At 46.8% G+C, this 19,426-nt stretch overlaps 1 protein-coding gene across 1 annotated transcript in view; it reads right to left on the reverse strand.

Moving 5' to 3' along the window:
* Positions 1-16,951, reverse strand: part of LOC138854206 (programmed cell death protein 4-like) — a 127,760-nt gene extending 110,809 nt beyond the window's left edge. Inside the window, exon 1 of the mRNA XM_070096012.1 lies at positions 16,483-16,951. Coding sequence (XP_069952113.1) covers positions 16,483-16,768 — 286 coding nt within the window. The 5' untranslated portion in view covers positions 16,769-16,951. The remainder of the gene's footprint in view (positions 1-16,482) is intronic.
* Between the last annotated feature and the right edge of the window lie 2,475 nt (positions 16,952-19,426).

A 19,426-nucleotide genomic window follows, 5' to 3' on the forward strand; every position in this document is an offset into this window, starting at 1 on the left:
ATGTGGTAAGCACTTAGTTGTCTTGCACTCAACCGGAGTTTTTTTTTTTTTACAAAGGATATGACATTCTGGTAGGGCTGAATTTTTCTAACTGGCTAACACACGGATACTTATTTTGACTGCTAGATGGGCAGGAGCAGCAAGGATGCAAGGAAACTTGCCACTTATGTTTTTTTCGTTCTATGGAATTGAACCCAAGATTGTGCTCCGCGGCAGACCGAGGCGTTAGGTTTGGGGCCTTAGGGAAAAAGGTAGACTAGCAGGTTTGGGAGAAAAGGCGGGTACGAACAGGGAGGTGGAAGTTAGGGGTTGGTGTGTAAAGGGGTGGCAACAGATGTCGGTGTGTTGGCTAAGTGACGTATCACAATTGCCAACCTCATCATCAGTGTTCACTCAACACCGAGGTCAGTCTCGCCTGATCTCACCTCTTTCTGTTTACTCACCTATTGCGCCTGCAGAGGTTCCTCCTCAGCTCTCGGGCTTTGCCTCTCAACCTGCAGTCAAGTGGTTTTATTTCTAGTCTTTAGGTTGAATCTCGGGGTGGAGCTTACTTCCGCCCTCACATTCTTATCCTCTTCCCACCCCACAAATACTTTTTGCCTAGATGAAGAACTAAAACCAATAGAAAAAGCAAACAGAAGACGGAATAAGAGTATCGGAACAGAACACAATACTAGTGAAAATCCTACTGGACGAATTACTTAAATGCTTAGTACTGAAAGGCTGTGGGGGTCGAACCTCATCAGGCAGGACGCACGGGCATCTCATTTAACATTGACTGCCCCTGTGACATAGCAGTAAATAGATACTTGAAATTTAGTTGACTGATGATGCATGTCGCATACTGGGCAGGCGGTGCAGGATACCTGCCATGACAATCAGGGACGCGCGTACATTGAGAAAAAACTCAGTAAGCATTAAAGCTGTCCTCAGCTTAGTTCTCTGCTTAGTCTTCCATCAAGGCTGGTATCTCCGAAGTGTTGTTCATCTCTGTATTCCACTGATGAATTCTACAGCGCAGGTGAAACTTGTCGTTCATACAGATTCTTGGTATCGCACATGTCTTACTCATCAACTTGTCGATATTGTTTACCATTTAAATATGAAACATACTGATGTATCCCCAGACAGAAATAACATCATAATAAACCCGTAGCTTAGGATTTATCTGCAAAAATTATTTAGGTAACCTTAGCTTTTGACAGATTTTAATTAATTGTACAAGCACTGGTATGTTAATACCGAAAGATTGTGGGAATAAGGCACATATACATAATTAAGATTGAAGATTTTTCACCACTTGTGGTTTTCAACCTTAAGATTGAAAAAGCCACAGGTGTCGTCGAAACGTCTAATTCAATATGTTAACTTGTCAGCATAGTCGCTGATCCCTGTGTTATATAGCATAGCATACAGTATCATCCATGTGCTTTAGATAGGAGATCCCTTTTAGGCCTGTGACTGTTGTGTGACGTCACGGGGTGTGCATGTGTACGTTCGTACCTCTGCCCCAGTCTCAGTCGGCGTAGACATCCAGGCTAAGACAGGCAGAGGCTGGGCTCCACGTTCATCATCACAGTCTGACAATATATGTTACCATCCAACAAGTGTGTCTACCTTCAACCCTCGATATCTCCATTTAAGAACCCCTACGATAAATGGTGGCAGCGGTGGGATTCGAACCCACGCCTCCGAAGAGACTGGTGCCTCAAACCAGTTATATAACACAGGGATCAGCGACTATGCTGACAAACTGTGCACACGTCTATTATTCCAAGATTTTATTTAATACACGAAATGTGTTTAAGGAGGAAGTACGCCCTATAGAACAGCAAAAGGAGAATTGAAAATCGCACTTAAGATCCTGACTGAAAGGCTTGTGTTATTTTTTTACTAATCAATTCATATATGTTGAAATTACTATTTATAGCTAATATACTTACATCTAATGTACAAAACTGAAATAGGAATCCTAGGACGGGCTGGTTATCTTCACCAGACTTGCAGCACATATCGTCACTACTTTTTCTACTTGCAGTTATATATAAGTTTTGTAGGGTTATGTATCCAAGAAAATATTAGGTTTCAAGGAAAGTTATAAAATTAATGTTTAAAACCTAGCAAGAAAATTAACCTATTAAAATGATGAGAGGTTGTTGTCATAACTCTAGATGCTTAGCAATTCGCAAACAGGAGAAATTATTTACAAACATTATTTCTACGTCCACAGCAGGAGTCAACCCTCCAAACTGTGCATCACAGTACACAGTACTTTATCCACAACGCCAGAGTTTGCAGGGTCGAGTCCTGCTGTGGACGGAGAGACGTTTCTAAATAACTCTTGATGTGAGTGGCACCCTTACCAGTGGTCGTTTAGCTCTACATTTATATTATCTTTGTTGATCTTTTATAGTACCTTTCCCAGTATGATAGTCAGCAAAGCTAGTGTATAGTTTAGAGAATTCTATATTTCCTATGTTCTCCCACCCTCTAACTTAAGAGGGCGTGAGTTATATGTGTACCAAATCTGTCTCATACTGCCACATCTAATAAGTTTACCCAGGTTCCTTACACAAGTTAAGTTTCTACAATTGTCTCGTACAGTAACACGTGTAAATTATCTAGCATAACCTAGCCAAAGTCAAAGTGACTTATTTCCTCCTCGTCATGAGTCGTAAATACGAGTTAAACCAGGTTAACCTTACCAATCATAATAAAAACATTTAAACTGTTTTGCAGCGAATAAAACCAACGTTCTTATTTAGGACAGACTGCAGGATCAAATTTGTAATTTTCAAACAGTGCGAGCGTGAATTTAATGGTGTGAGTGCACACAGAAATCACTCCCTACGAAAGTAAAAGACTGGGCAGGAGATGCAAAATGCCCCCAATAAAAAGTAGGGGCGCCATTGGTACACTAAGGGAAAACACCATAAGTGCCGGGGCCCAAGACTGTTCAACAGCCTCCCATCAAGCATTAGGGGAATTGCCAATAAACCCCTGGCTGGCTTCAAGAGAGAGCTGGACAGATACCTGAAGTCAGTGCCGGATCAGCCGGGCTGTGGCTCGTACGTTGGGCTGCGTGCGGCCAGCAGCAACAGCCTAGTTGATCAGGCCCTGATCCATCAGGAGTCCTGGTCATGGACCGGGCCGCGGAGGCGTTGATCCCTGGAATAACCTCCAGGTATCCCATGTGGCTCATTATACACCAGTAACTTTCTCTCCACTCATTAAAACTCTCAGATGTAGTACATACACTCACTATAGGCCCTTCCTATCTCCTAGCTACCTGGAGTCTACCTGGAGGGCATTCCGGGGATCAACGTCCCCGCGGCCCGGTCCACGACCAGGCTTCCCGGTGGATCAGGGCCTGATCAACGAGGCTGTTACTGCTGGCCGCACGTAATCCAACGTACGAACCACAGCCCGGCTGATCCGGCACCGTCTTTAGGTATCTGTCCAGCTCCCTCTTGAAGACAACCAGGGGTCTTCCCGTAATGCCCCTTATTGCTGGTGGGAGGCTGTTGAACAGTCTTGGGCCCCGGACACTTATTGTGTTTTCTCTTAGTGTACCAGTGACGCCCCTACTTTTCACTGGGGGTATGTTGCATCGCCTGCCAAGTCTTTTGCTTTCGTATGGAGTGATTGCTGTGTGCATATTAGGGACCAGTCCCTCCAGAATCTTCCAGGTGTAGATTACGATATATCTCTCTTGCCTGCGCTCTAGTGAGTACAAGTCAAGTGCTTCCAGGCGCTCCCAGTAGTTAAGGTGTTTGATGGAACTTATACGTGCAGTAAAGGTTCTCTGTACATTCTCTAGCTCTGCAATTTCACCTGCCTTGAATGGGGATGTTAATGTACAGCAGTATTCCAGCCTAGAAAAGGAAGGGGGAAAAAAAGAGAGAAAAAGAAGAGGTTAAGCGAGGAGGGAGAGAAGGGTTGGACCGTTTGAGTAATTTATTTTGCAAAATTGGATACATCTGCAGTACGCTGCTATCCTATTCTATATTTTACAGATGGGAACAAATGCCAAGTGGGGATAGTGCAGAAGGAAAGAGAAGGTGGGGTTGATTAGAGAGAGGGAGGGAAGAGGAAGTGGCCACTAGTGGGAATGGGGAGAGGTGGAAAGAGGGCCAGAAACTCCCTTCTCCCTCTCCCCCACCAGTAGTGCCTGACGAGGCACACACGTTTGCAACACCAGAGTGAACGACCCCACCAAGGCTGACACTGCTGCCTCCAGGCTAACTTTCCACAAACTACCAATGGAGGGAGAGTGCTGGTGGTAATGATGGGTAGTGGTGGTAGGGCGGTGGTGGGGTGGTAATAGTGGTGGGGTGGTAATGGTGGTGGGGTGGCAGTGGTGGTGGATAGCAGTGGTGGTGGATGGCAGTGGTGATGGGTGTAGTAATAGGGAGTGGTGGTGGCGGCGGTTGTTGTTGGTGACGGTTGATGGTAGTGGTGGTAGTGGCAGTTGGTTGTGGTTGTGGTGGTGGTGGCGGTGGTGGCGGTGGTGGCGGTGGTGGCGGTGGTGGTGGCGGCGGCGGCGGCGGTTGGTGACGTTGATGGTGACGGTTTATAGATGAATGGTTCAGAGAACCGACACGTTGATAAATTAGACACATGTGCAACTCTTGGGTATCTTTGAGGAAACGTTTCGCCACACAGTGGCTTCATCAGTCCATACAAAGGAGAATCTTAAAGAACAGGAGGAGAATGAGGTAATCAGTCCCTCAACCTTGAGTCGATGTGGTCAGTCCATCAATCTTGTTCTTCAAGATTCTCCTTTGTATGGACTGATGAAACCACTGTGTGGCGAAACGTTTCCTCAATAAAGATACCCAAGAGTTGCACATGTGTCTAATTTATCATGGTGACGGTTGGTGGTGGCAGTGGCAGCTGATGGTAGTAGCAGTTGGTGGTAGATGATGGGTAGTGACAGTCGATGGTGGTGGTTGATCAGTATTGGCAGCTGATGGTAGTGGCAGTTGATGGGTAGTGGCAGTTGATGGTAGTAGCAGGCGATGGTAGTAGCAGTTGATGGGCAGTGGCAGTTGATACGTAGTGGCAGTTGATGGGCAGTGGCAGTTGATGGTAGCAGCAGTTGATGGTAGCAGTTGATGGTAGTAGCAGTTGATGGTTACCTGGAGGTTATTCCGGGGATCAACGTCCCCGCGGCCCGGTCCATGACCAGGCCTCCCGTTAGATCAGGGCCTGATCAACTAGGCTGTTACTGCTGGCCGCACGCAGTCCAACGTACGAGCCACAGCCCGGCTGATCCGGCACTGACTTTAGGTACCTGTCCAACTCTCTCTTGAAGGCAGCCAGGGGTTTATTGGCAATTCCCCTAATGCTTGATGGGAGGCTGTTGAACAGTCTTGGGCCCTGGACACTTAAAGTGTTTTCCCTTAGTGTACCAATGGCGCCCCTACTTTTTATTGGGGGCATTTTGCATCGCCTGCCCAACCTTTTACTATCGTACGGAGTGATTTCAGTGTGCAGATTTGGGACCATTCCTTCCAGGATTTTCCAAGTGTAGATTATGATATATCTCTCCCTCCTGCGTTCCAACGAGTACAAGTCAAGTGCTTCCAAGCGTTCCCAGTAGTTAAGGTGCTTGACAGAACTTATACGTGCAGTAAAGGATCTCTGTACACTCTCTAGATCTGCAATTTCACCTGCTTTGAATGGAGATGTTAATGTACAGCAGTATTCCAGCCTAGAGAGAACAAGTGATTTGAAAAGGATCATCACTGGCTTGGCATCTCTCGTTTCGAACGTTCTCATTATCCATCCTATCATTTTCTTTGCACGTGCGATCGTGGCACTATTGTGATCCTTGAAAGTGAGATCCTCAGACATTACTACTCCCAGGTCCCTTACATTATTTTTCCGCTCTATTGTATGGCCAGAATCTGTAGTATACTCTGTTCTAGTTATCTCCTCCAGTTTTCCATAACGGAGTAGTTGGAATTTGTCCTCATTGAACATCATATTGTTTACCGTTGCCCACTGGAAAACTTTGTTTATATCTTCTTGGAGGTTAACCGCGTCCTCAGGATATGACAGCCTCATGCAGATCCTTGTATCATCCGCAAAGGGTGATAAGGTGCTGTGATGTATATCTCTGTCTATGTCTGATATGAGGATGAGGAATAAGATGGGGGAGAGTACTGTGCCTTGTGGAACAGAGCTCTTCACTATGGTAGCCTCCGATTTAACTCTGTTGACCACTACTCTTTGTGTTCGATTTGTTAGGAAGTTGAAGATCCATCACCCCACTTTCCCAGTTATTCCTTTAGCACGTATTTTATGGGCTATTACGCCATGATCGCATTTGTCAAATGCTTTTGCAAAGTCTGTGTATATTACATCTGCATTCTGATTTTCTTCCAGTGCATCCAAGGCCATATCATAGTGATCCAGTAGTTGTGAGAGGCAGGAGCGACCTGCCCTGAACCCATGTTGCCCTGGATTGTGCAGATTTTGGGAATCCAGGTGATTTGCAATCCTGCTTCTTAGCACTCTTTCAAAGATTTTTATGATGTTTAGTATAATCCCATTAATAAACTTTACAATTTAGAGTACTTTATAAACACTTATAACCTGTACCCATATTTTCACATTCATTTACACCCAAGGAAAGAATAAAACTCCCTTTGCCTTGCAGCTTCAAGAATACTACCACCCCCTTCACAGATGTACAAAGGACCTTTACCATACCCTAAAATACAAAAATATCCTTACATCTCTATCCCAGGCCAAACTAGAGGGAAGTGAGCCACGTCCTCCCTCAACGATATCAAGAAATGCACTGAAGCGAGACATTCACCTGCCACACTCGTAACCTCTTACAAATCCTAACCTATACAGAAATTTATAACATTTAACAGCAAATTACTAGCTCCCTAACTACTGACAAAAATAATATGCAAGGTTTTTAGCACCTGTGATGTATATAATCTAAACCTGCGAAAATAAATATTTTTGTCCCAAAAGTATATACCCAGCATTACTAAATATCCTAAATATGTCTAACCCTACTTTATAACCATTTAAATTTTATTCAGAACCATAATATAAGCACTTGACTTGTACTCGTTGGAACGCAGGAGGGAGAGATATATCATAATCTACACTTGGAAAATCTTGGAAGGAATGGTCCCAAATCTGCACACAGAAATCATTCCCTACGAAAGTAAAAGATTGGGCAGGCGATGCAAAATTCCCCCAATAAAAAGTAGGGGCGCCATTGGTACACTAAGGGAAAACACCATAAGTGTCCGGGGCCCAAGACTGTTCAACAGCCTCCCATCAAGCATTAGGGGAATTGCCAATAAACCCCTGGCTGCCTTCAAGAGAGAGCTGGACAGATACCTAAAGTCAGTGCCGGATCAGCCGGGCTGTGGCTCGTACGTTGGACTGCGTGCGGCCAGCAGTAACAGCCTAGTTGATCAGGCCCTCATCCATCGGGAGGCCTGGTCATGGACCGGGCCGCGGGGACGTTGATCCCCGGAATAACCTCCAGGTAACCTCCTCCAGGTAAGCATCAGAACACCATGCCAGTATATAATTCGAAATCGGTAAATAAAGTGAAGAATGCTCATCTCTGACAAAGCTAACACATTCCTCATTAAAATCCATTACATCTCAATATTATGTTACATAACAGTTATCAATATGTAGATAAAAGGTTTAAAGAACTGACACAATTGAATTAGACATGCAACGCTTGTCTAATTCAACAATTACCAATATATTTTAGTGACCTCTGACATTCCTACAATAGCCTAGCCTTAAATAATGCAATATTACAACCTCTACCTATGAAAACACTAAATATATAAAGTGTAAACAAAAATCTGGGAAACAAAACTTGGCAGCTAAAAATATATATATTCCAAATGTTCTTAAGACAAATACCACCTACCTACCTGGAGAGCATTCCGGGGATCAACGCCCCAGCGGCCCGGTCTACGACCAGGCCTCCCGGTGGATCAGGGCCTGATCAACCAGGCTGTTACTGCTGGCCGCACGTAATCCAACGTATGAACCACAACCCGGCTTATCCGGCACCGACTTAAATTCTAATATTTTATATATTTTATTTTTTCTATACTTCATTAACTATATAATAAATATATCCTGAGCTACTACTACATTGCAATGGTGAGTGGTGGTAGTGGATGGTGGTGAGTGGTGGTAGTGGATGGTGGTGAGTGGGGGGTTAGAGGGGATGAATGGTGGAGGTGGTGGTGGTAGACGGTTAGTGTTATTATTACCATTGTTACTGCTGGTGTTGGCGGTGGATGTTCGTGGTCAGGCGGGGTGGTTAGTGATTTGGGTGGTGGACGGTAGTGGGGGTGGAGGTTGCTGTTGATGGTAGTGGGGGGTGGAGGTTGTTATTGGTGGTGGTGGTTGTAGGTTTTGGTGGTGATATTGATATGGTGGTGGGTGGTGGTTTCTTGTTAATAATAGGTAGTGTTGGAGGATGGAGGTAGTTTCTTGCTAATAATCGTTGGGTAGTGTTGGAGATAGTGGTGTCGCGGAAGGTTGAGTAGTTTTGGAGGTGTGAGGTAGTATCTACATACCTACCTGTAGTAGTATAGTACCTGGAGTCTACCTGGAGGTTATTCCGGGGATCAACGCCTCCGTGGCCCGGTCCACGACCAGGCCTCCCGGTGGATCAGGGCCTGATCAACCAGGCTGTTACTGCTGGCCGCAAGCAGTCCAACGTACGAACCACAACCCGGCTGATCCGGCACTGACTTTAGGTATCTGTCCAGCTTTCTCTTGAAGGCAGCCAGGGGGTTATTGGTAATTCCCCTTATGCTTGGTGGGAGGCTGTTGAACAGTCTTGGGCCCCGGACACTTAGGGTGTTTTTTTCTTAGTGTACCAATTGCGCCCCTACTTTTAATTGGGGGTATTGTGCATCGCCTGCCCAGTCTTTTAATTCGTAGGGAGTGATTTCTGTGTGCAGATTCGGGACCATTCCTTCCAGGATTTTCAAAGTGTAGATTATGATATACGTATCTCTCTCTACTGCGTTCCAACGAGTACAAGTCAAGTGCTTCCAAGCGTTCCCAGTAGTTAAGGTGCTTGACAGAACATACTTGCAGTAAAGGTTCTCTGTACACTCTCTAGATCTGCAATTTCACCTGCTTTGAACGGAGATGTTAATGTACAGCAGTACTCCAGCCTAGAGAGAACAGGTGATTTGAAAAGGATCATCATTGGATTGGCATCCATCGTTTTGAACGTTCTCATTATCCATCCTATCATTTTCTTTGCACTTGTGATCGTGGCACTGTTGTGATCCTTGCAAGTGAGATCCTCAGACATTATTACTCCCAGGTCCCTTACGTTATTTTTCTGCTCTACTGTATGGCCAGAGTTTGTAGTATACTCTGTTCTAGCTATTATCTCCTCCAGTTTTCCATAACGTAATTGGAATTTGTAGAGGTGGGAAGTGTAAGAGGTAGTGGAACCGCGTGATAGTTATGGAGGTAGTGGTGAAGGAGTGGTAGTGTAAGAGGTAATGGTGAAGGAGTGGTAGTGTAGGAGGTAGTGGTGGAGAGTGGTAGTATAGGAGGTAGTGGTGGAGAGTGGTAGTATAGAAGGTGGTGGTGGTGGTGGAGAGTGGTAGTATAGAAGGTGGTGGTGGTGGAGAGTGGTAGTATAGAAGGTGGTGGTGGTGGAGAGTGGTAGTATAGAAGGTAGTGGTGATAGAGAGTGGTAGTATAGAAGGTAGTGGTGAAAGCGTTGTTTCTTGTTAATTATTATCAACAGATAGCTCACAATGTACTACTCAATACTGCAGTGTTTCCAGCAGCTCTCCAGCTTCTCACGCTACTTGCACTGCAATTTTTTCAGGGTAGCCATGACTGGTAGAGAGAGTAGTACTAGTCTGGGTGGATGATGGTGGTGGTGGGATGATGGTGGTGGGACGGTGGTGGTGGTGGGACGGTGGTGGTGGGACGGTGGTGGTGGTGGGATGGTGGTGGTGGTGGGATGATGGTGGTGGGATGGTGACGGTACCAGGGTGGTGGGATGCTGGTGGTGGTGGGATGATGGTGGTGGTGGGATGATGATGGTGGTGGTGGGATGATGGTGGGATGGTGGTGGTGGTGGGATGATGATGGGATGGTGGTGGGATGATGATGGTGGGATGGTGGTGGTGGGATGATGATGGGATGGTGGTAGTGGTGGGATGGTGGTAGTGGTGGGAGGATGATGGTGGGATGGTGGTAGTGGTGGGATGATGGTGGTGGTGGTGGTGGGATGATGGTGGTGGTGGTGGTGGTGGGATGATGGTGGGATGGTGGTAGTGGTGGGATGACGATGGTGGGATGGTGGTAGTGGTGGGATGATGATGGTGGGATGGTGGTAGTGGTGGGATGATGATGGTGGGATGGTGGTAGTGGTGGGATGATGATGGGGGGATGGTGGTAGTGGTGGGATGATGATGGTGGGATGGTGGTAGTGGTGGGATGATGATGGTGGGATGGTGGTAGTGGTGGGATGATGATGGTGGTGGTGGTGGGATGATGGTGGTGGTGGTGGGATGATGGTGGTGGTGGTGGTGGTGGGATGATGGTGGTGGTGGTGGGATGATGATGATGGTGGTGGTGGTGGGATGATGATGATGATGGTGGTGGTGGTGGGATGATGATGATGATGGTGGTGGTGGTGGGATGATGATGATGATGGTGGTGGTGGTGGGATGATGATGGTGGTGGTGGTGGGATGATGATGGTGGGATGGTGGTAGTGGTGGGATGATGGTGGTGGTGGGATGATGGTGGTGGTGGTGGTGGTGGGATGATGATGATGGTGGTGGTGGTGGGATGATGATGGTGGTGGTGGTGGGATGATGATGGTGATGATGATGATGATGATGGTGGTGGTGGTGGTGGGATGATGATGGTGGTGGTGGTGGGATGATGATGGTGGTGGTGGTGGGATGATGATGGTGGAGGTGGTGGGATGATGATGGTGGAGGTGGTGGGATGATGGTGGTGGTGGTGGTGGGATGATGGTGGTGGTGGGATGATGGTGGTGGTGGTGCGATGATGGTGGTGGTGGTGTCAGTAGTAGCGGTGGGCTGGTGGTGGTGTCAGTAGTGGCGGTGGGTTGGTGGTGGTGTCAGTTGTAGCGGTGGGCTGGTGGTGGTGTCAGTAGTAGCGGTGGGCTGGTGGTGGTGTCAGTAGTAGCGGTGGGCTGGTGGTGGCGTCAGTAGTAGCGGTGGGCTGGTGGTGGCGTCAGTAGTAGCGGTGGGCTGGTGGTGGCGTCAGTAGTAGCGGTGGGATGGTGGTGGTGTCATTAGCAGCGGTGGTATGGTGGTGGTGTCAGTAGTAGCGGTGGGATAGTAGTGGTGGTAGGACCAGTAGTAGTAGGATGGTGGTGGTGGTGTCAGTAGTAGTAGTGGGATGGTGGTGGTGGTGACAGTAGTAATAGTAGTGGGATGGTGGTGGTGGCAGTAGAAGTTGTGGGATGGTGGTGGTGGCAGTAGAAGTTGTGGGATGGTGGTGGTGGTAGTAACAGTAGTAGTGGGATGGTGGTGGTGGTGTCAGTAGTAGTGGGATGGTGGTGGTGGTAGTAGTAGTAGGATGGTGGTGGTGGTAGTACTAGTAGTAGTGGGATGGTGGTGGTGGTGGTGGTAGTACTAATAGTAGTGGGATGGTGGTGGTGTCAGTAGTAGTAGTAGTAGTGGGATGGTGGTGGTGGCAGTAGAAGTTGTGGGATGGTGGGGGTGGCAGTAGTAGTTGTGGGATGGTGGGGGTGGCAGTAGTAGTTGTGAGATAGTGGTGGTGGTAGTAATAGTAGTAGTGGGATGGTGGTGGTGGTGGTAGTACTAGTAGTAGTAGGATGGTGGTGGTGTAGTACTAGTAGTAGTAGGATGGTGGTGGTAGTACTAGTAGTAGTGGGATGGTGGTGGTGGTAGTACTAGTAGTAGTAGGATGGTGGTGGTGGTGGTAGTAGTAGTGGGATGGTGGTGGTGTCAGTAGCAGTAGTAGTAGTGGGATGGTGGTGGTGGTGGTGAGTAGTGATGGTGGTGGTGGCAGTAGTAGCGGTGGGATGATGGCGTTGGCAGTCGTGGTGCTAGGGACAGTGGTGATGTCAAGAGTGGTGCTAGGGACAATGGTGATGTCAAGAGTGGTGCTAGGGACAATGGTGATGTCAAGAGTAGTGCTAGGGACAATGGTGATGTCAAGAGTGGTGCTAGGGACAATGGTGATGTCAACAGTGGTGCTAGGAATAGTGATGTCAACAGTGGCGCTAGGGATAGTGGTGATGACAGTAGTGGTGCTAAGGATAGTGGTGATGGCAACAGTGGTGCTATGCATAGTGACGGCAACAGTGGTGCTAAAGATAGTTGTGATGGCAACAATGGTGCAAGGGAGAGCGATGGCAACAATGGTGCTAGGGAGAGTATTGATGGCAACAATGGTGCTATGGATAGTGTATACCCTGCTAGGGGTTTATAATTCGCGTCGGGCCGCTTTTATATTTCGCGTCACCAGTGCTGCCATCTCGCGTGCCTTAGGCCTGGCCTCAGGCTGCGAGAGGTTGGCTCTCTCTCACTTGGCGCCACCTTATCCTAGACGCAAGTAGTAGTATTGGGCATGGGCCCGTCAGGGTCGCCTTAACACACTGCCTGTGTACCATAACATCCGAGCCCTATCATTCACCGCTACCTAGACGTCCACGTTCAAAACTATTATAATAGTAGTGGTGCTAGGGACAGTAATGTCAACAGTGGTGCTAGGGACAGTAATGTCAACAGTGGTGCTAGGGATAGTAATGTCAACAGTGGTGCTAGGGACAGTAATGTCAACAGTGGTGCTAGGGACAGTAATGTCAACAGTGGTGCTAGGGACAGTAATGTCAACAGTGGTGCTAGGGACAGTAATGTCAACAGTGGTGCTAGGGACAGTAATGTCAACAGTGGTGCTAGGGACAGTAATGTCAACAGTGGTGCTAGGGACAGTAACGTCAACAGTGGTGCTAGGGACAGTAACGTCAACAGTGGTGCTAGGGACAGTAACGTCAACAGTGGTGCTAGGGACAGTAATGTCAACAGTGGTGCTAGGGACAGTAATGTCAACAGTGGTGCTAGGGACAGTAATGTCAAGTGGTGCTAGGGACAGTAATGTCAACAGTGGTGCTAGGGACAGTAATGTCAACAGTGGTGCTAGGGACAGTAATGTCAACAGTGGTGCTAGGGACAGTAATGTCAACAGTGGTGCTAGGGACAGTAACGTCAACAGTGGTGCTAGGGACAGTAATGTCAACAGTGGTGCTAGGGACAGTAACGTCAACAGTGGTGCTAGGGACAGTAACGTCAACAGTGGTGCTAGGGACAGTAACGTCAACAGTGGTGCTAGTGACAGTAACGTCAACAGTGGTGCTAGGGACAGTAATGTCAACAGTGGTGCTAGGGACAGTAATGTCAACAGTGGTGCTAGGGACAGTAATGTCAACAGTGGTGCTAGGGACAGTAATGTCAACAGTGGTGCTAGGGACAGTAACGTCAACAGTGGTGCTAGGGACAGTAATGTCAACAGTGGTGCTAGGGACAGTAACGTCAACAGTGGTGCTAGGGACAGTAATGTCAACAGTGGTGCTAGGGACAGTAATGTCAACAGTGGTGCTAGGGACAGTAATGTCAACAGTGGTGCTAGGGACAGTAATGTCAACAGTGGTACTAGGGATAATGATGTCAACAGAGGTGCTAGGGATAATGGTGATGTCAACAGTGGTGCTAGGGATAATGGTGATGTCAGCATTGGTGCTAGGGATAGTGATGGCAGTATGATGCTAGGGATAGTGATGGCAACAGTGGTGCTGGGGATAGTGGTGATGGCAGTAGTGGTGCTAGGGATAGTGGTGATGGCAGTATTGGCGCTAGGGATGGTGATGTCAAACAGCGGTGCTAGGGAGAATGGTGATAGTAGTGGTGCTAGGGATAGTGGTGATAGCAGCAGTGGTGCTAGGGATAGTGATAACACTAGTGGTGCTAGGGATAGTGGCAATTGCAGTAGTGCTAGAAATAGTGGTGAAGGCAGTAGTAGTGCTATGGATAGTGATGTCAACAGTGATGCTAGGGATAGTGGTAATGGCAGGGGTGGTGCTAGGGATAGTGATAATGTCAACAGTGGTGCTAGGGATAGTGATAATGTCAACAGTGGTGCTAGGGATAGTGATAATGTCAACAGTGGTGCTAGGGATAGTGATGTCAACAGTGGTGCTAGGGATAGTGATGTCAGCAGTGGTGCTAGGGATAGTGGTGTCAACAGTGGTGCTAGGAATAGTGGTGTCAACAGTGGTGCTAGGAATAGTGGTGATGTCAACAGTGGTGCTAGGGATAGTGGTGATGTCAACAGTGGTGCTAGGGATAGTGGTGATATCAACAGTGGTGCTAGGGATAGTGGTGATGTCAACAGTGGTGCTATGGCTAATGGTGATGGCAGTAGGTTTGCTAGGTGGTGGTTATACTTGTGGTGGCATCTTATCATTTTCCTCGCGGTTGTGATAGTGACGTGACGTCTTGTGATCCACTGACATTAGCACTCGTAAGACCTGGTTATTTTTTTTTTTAATGCGTGGTATGAGTTAATTGTATACTCGGTTCAAGTTTTCATTTCCTCATTTTTTTTCATAACGGATCAACTATTCTCGTCTTTGCATAAGAGTTTCTTCTACTACCTTAGCCGGTATGACCACTAACAACACATTTACACCCTTTAATTCACTAGGCACCGTGCTAAGTGCTATTACACAACGCTATTTCTTTATCATACTAAGCTTAACCAGTTATCGCACTGGTTCTTAGCTATACACCATACATTATTCCACTATACACTGGCTATCACTGATAAGACACTTCGCTGTAGACTATCTGCAGTATCTCACTTTTCTGCATAATCTAGCGCCCCTCTATCGCTGGTCTACTGTCAGTCTCACAACCATCACGTCTCCATCTTGGTTTGCCAAATACTTGGCCCTGCCTTCTCATGGGTTTGCTTCAGGAACTACAGCTCGACATCCTCAACCTGGCGCTAAACCCTTGTGGGGTCATTTAGCGCAAGACGGAGGCTTTATGCCTCACGTCACTGCCAAACGTGTTAGCCACTTGTGAGGTTCAGGTGATTATTCTCACGGAACGGACAGTATTTGAACCCGTGGCAAACCAGACCTAATACTGGCAGGCCAGTGCTCTAAATTATTATATCATGCTTGTCCAAAGACTCTTTCAACTAGCTATATTTCTATCTGTGATGGAACGATACCAAAATTTCTGCAGATACCAATACTATACACTAGGAAGGTTGGCATGAGTAGTGGCAACAATGCGTGTTTTCCTTTTATAGATGACTCTCATACTAACATACCTGCGACAAAAAATCTAGCTCAAATGTCTTCAAAGCAGTTATAAATGACGCGAAATCATAACATTGAGACTGGCTTACCAGATCCGAATCCTGCTTGTTCCGCAAGCTGTTGACAATCGTGTTAGAAGATTTCGCGATAACTTGATTTTGATGATGGTGGACTGGTGGTGATTACATTATTAAAAATAAGCGTTAAAAATCGTCCTTAACTGCACGATATTTGTTTAATAATAGTATGTTCTATATCTTAATAGTACACATTTCTTGGTTAAGGTATTCCTCCTTGAAGTTCTTTGTACATGTAGTATGGTGAGGGGCTCTTGATCTAGGGAATTGAGCCTGAATACATTCCATTCCCCCCAGGCGCTGTATAATCCCTACGGGTTTAGCGCTCCCCCATGATTATAAAAACATGTAGTTCTTTGTGGTAACTAACGAGAAAGGTCTCAAGGCCACCCTCCTGCCACGCCTCCTTGCTATACTACTATTAATACTCCGTTAATTAATATCGATTTTGCTCTGAATCGTTACCTGCTATATATACATGAATGGTAACGAATGTACGTTACTGTATCTTACACTCAAACGCTATGGCATACAAGTGACAAATGATTTATCCAAGGATAAGTTATTTAAGCAGTACACATAATTATGTACAAGAATCATACACGGTGTAAATAATTACCTATGACAAAGTTACTTATGTCCACCGGGGTCCTTGTACATAGAAATGTCATATTTGAATTGCCTTTGAACTTTTAAATCAAGACAAACAATACACTTAATACTTGATCTCGATCGTAAGAGATTAGTGATCAAGTAAGAACCCCGCCTCTGAGAGCTCTATAAAGGGGCAGAAGTTAGCCAAGTGTTATTAGGCGCAAGTACACGCAAATACAATTATCATAGTGTAAATAACCCACTAAAAAGTCAAAGTTACTTATTTCCTTTGGGATTCTTGACTTATTTCCGCTGGTGGATATATTCTGAAGTAGCAGCGATATGAACAAGTGACAACACCCACACTATATCATACAACACTTTTACTTTTAAGACGTCACATAAAAACTGTAAGTGGTATAACACTCACCTTTCTTTGGAAGTCCACGACCAAAACCATTACGGGACTTACGAGAGTTCTTGAGAGCACGCAGTGGGGCTATCACCTGCGTATCAGAGTTCGCTCGGTTTAACTCTTTATTCAAAAACTTAGAAGGGCGCTTAGCCCTGCGCTTGATGCGCTCAGTTAGTTCAACCACACCATTCACAAGTCCTTCGACATTTTCCTTGGTTTCCTGAGGTGATCCGTTTAACAACTCCTCCCTTGGGTCGGCGGCCATGATCGGCTCTACACCGTTGACAGCCACCTCGCCCATCTCGCCTCGTAATTAATGCTTCTCACAAGTAAACGTCGGAATGATGACGCGAGAGAGACCGCGGATGTAAGAGGATTGGTTTTAAGATGTTACTTGGGATAACCAATGTTGTTATTGTTAATTGCGGGTGTTAAAACCTGCCCTGCACATTCAACGAAGTTCACAAGCTTTCTGAGCGTCAGGGAGCACTGGGGCTGGCTTTGTTTTGGCTCGTGACGTCACGCTGGAGGCCACCAATCAGTGAGCTCAGCTCGGCGAAGGGCGGTGTTGCCACGTTTACCCCTGCACCCTAGCTAATGGTGCCACGTTGACCCCTCGCACCCTTGCCAGTGTTGCCACGTTGACCTCCGTACCCAAGCCAGTGTTGCCAAGTTAACACACTGCAGCCCCCCCCCGCATGCGCTGTCAAGTTGATTACTCACCTATATGCAGTTGCAGGGGTCGAGTAACACCTCCCGACTCCGCATCCAAACCAGTCGTGTTAAGTAAGTTTATTCAGGTATACACAATGACAGTTACATAGAATTATCATACATAGCAGCATATGTGTAGAGAACCTGGGATGAACCAAAAAAGTCAGACACAGTGACTTATTTCCATTGGAGTCCTTTAAGAACCGTATCCAAGCCGGATACGTTAAATTAACAGCCACACCCCAAAAAGTACAGCCAAGTTGACAAACTCACCAGGGCAAGCACTGTCAAGTAGACAACCTCTCCCAAGAAAGCACTGTCAAGTTTACAGCCTCAACAGAGCAAGCACTGTCAAGTTAACAACCTCATCCCAGTAAATACTGTCAAGTTGAAAACCTCACTCCAGCAAACACTAACATGTTGACAACCCATCCCAGTAAACATTTGTCAAGTTGACATCCTCACCCCAGCAAGCACTGACAAGTTGACAGTCTCACCCCAGTAAACAATGTCAAGTTGACAACCTCACCCCAGTAAGCACTACTAAGCTGACAACCGCACCAAAGTAAGCACTGCCAAGTTGACAACCGCACCAAAGTAAGCACTGCCAAGTTGACAACCGCACCAAAGTAAGCACTGCCAAGTTGACAACCGCACCAGAGTAAGCACTGCCAAGTTGACAACCGCACCAGAGCAAGCACTGCCAAGTTGACAACCGCACCAGAGCAAGCACTGCCAAGTTGACAACCGCACCAGAGTAAGCACTGCCAAGTTGACAACCGCACCAGAGCAAGCACTGCCAAGTTGACAACCGCACCAGAGCAAGCACTGCCAAGTTGACAACCGCACCAGAGCAAGCACTGCCAGGTTGACAACCGCACCAGAGCAAGCACTGTCAAGTTGACAACCTCACCCCAGCAATCACTCCCAAGTTGACATCACCCCAGCAAGCAGACAAATTGACAAGCTCATCCCAGCAAGCACTGTCAAGTTGACAACCACACTCCAGTAAGCACTGTCAAGTTGACAACAGCACCCCAGCAAGCACTGCCAAATTTACAACTAACCCAAGCAAGCACTGTTAAATTGACAAGCTCACCCCAAAAAACACTGTCAAGTTGACAACCTCACCCCAGGAAGCACTGCAAAGTTGACAACCACACCCCAGCAAACACTGTCAACTTGACAACCGCACCAGAGCACACACTGCCAAGTTAATAACCTCATCCCAACAAGAACTGTCTAGTTGACAACCTCACCCCAGCAAGCACAACTTCACCCCTGCAAACATTGTCAAGTTGACAATCTCATCCCAACAAGCACTGTCTAGTTGACAACCTCATCCCAACAAGCACTGTCTAGTTGACAACCTCACCCCAGCAAGCACAGCTTCACCCCTGCAAACACTGTCAAGTTGACAACTTCATCCTCGTAAGCACTGCCAAATTGACACCTGCACTCCGGTCAACATTGTCAAGTTGACAGAGTTGTACCCCAGTCAACACTGTCAAGTTGAGAGCTGCATCCCGGTCACCGTTGTCAAGTTGATAACTGCACCCCAGCCAGCGTCGTCAGGTTAACAACTGCATTCCAGTCAGCGATGAGAGAGAGAGAGAGAGAGAGAGAGAGAGAGAGAGAGAGAGAGAGAGAGAGAGAGAGAGAGAGAGAGAGAGAGAGAACGTTGTCTTACTAACAACTGCACCACAGCTAGCGTTGTCAATTTGACAGCTGCACCCGGGCCAGCGTTGTCAAGCTGACAGGTTCACCTCAGCCAGCGTTGTCGGGTTGACAACTGCATCTCAGTCACATTGCGGGTTCTCACTGGCCTCATGTTGATATATTCGACATTGGTAATAGTTGTCGCCTTCTCTATTTTTCTTGCGTTCCTCCAGAGTTGTTGTCTATCACTCGGGTTATTTATGTATTGGGAAAGTTTTTTTCTGATCGCCTTTAAACTTTCATTAAAATCAATGAACTGGTTTCTGTGAAATAATAGAGAGAGGTCAACGGTCAACCCCCATTGACCTGGAAACCACTCCCAGGTTAGGTAAGATTTGTCAGGAAACAAGACAAGTGTTTCCTGACACAGATCTTAGTCATATGATGACTGGCCACTGGAGCTTTTGGCCATCCGACTGAGGCCTTCCACTGGTTTACCGGTCCACCCCGTTTAAAAATTAAGGTTATATTTATAACCATAGTGTTACAGTAAGTAACTACAAGAAACCCCTATCACGTGCCTTAA

The sequence above is a fragment of the Cherax quadricarinatus genome, chromosome 52, assembly GCF_038502225.1.
Source record: "Cherax quadricarinatus isolate ZL_2023a chromosome 52, ASM3850222v1, whole genome shotgun sequence".
Classification (NCBI taxonomy): domain Eukaryota; kingdom Metazoa; phylum Arthropoda; class Malacostraca; order Decapoda; family Parastacidae; genus Cherax; species Cherax quadricarinatus.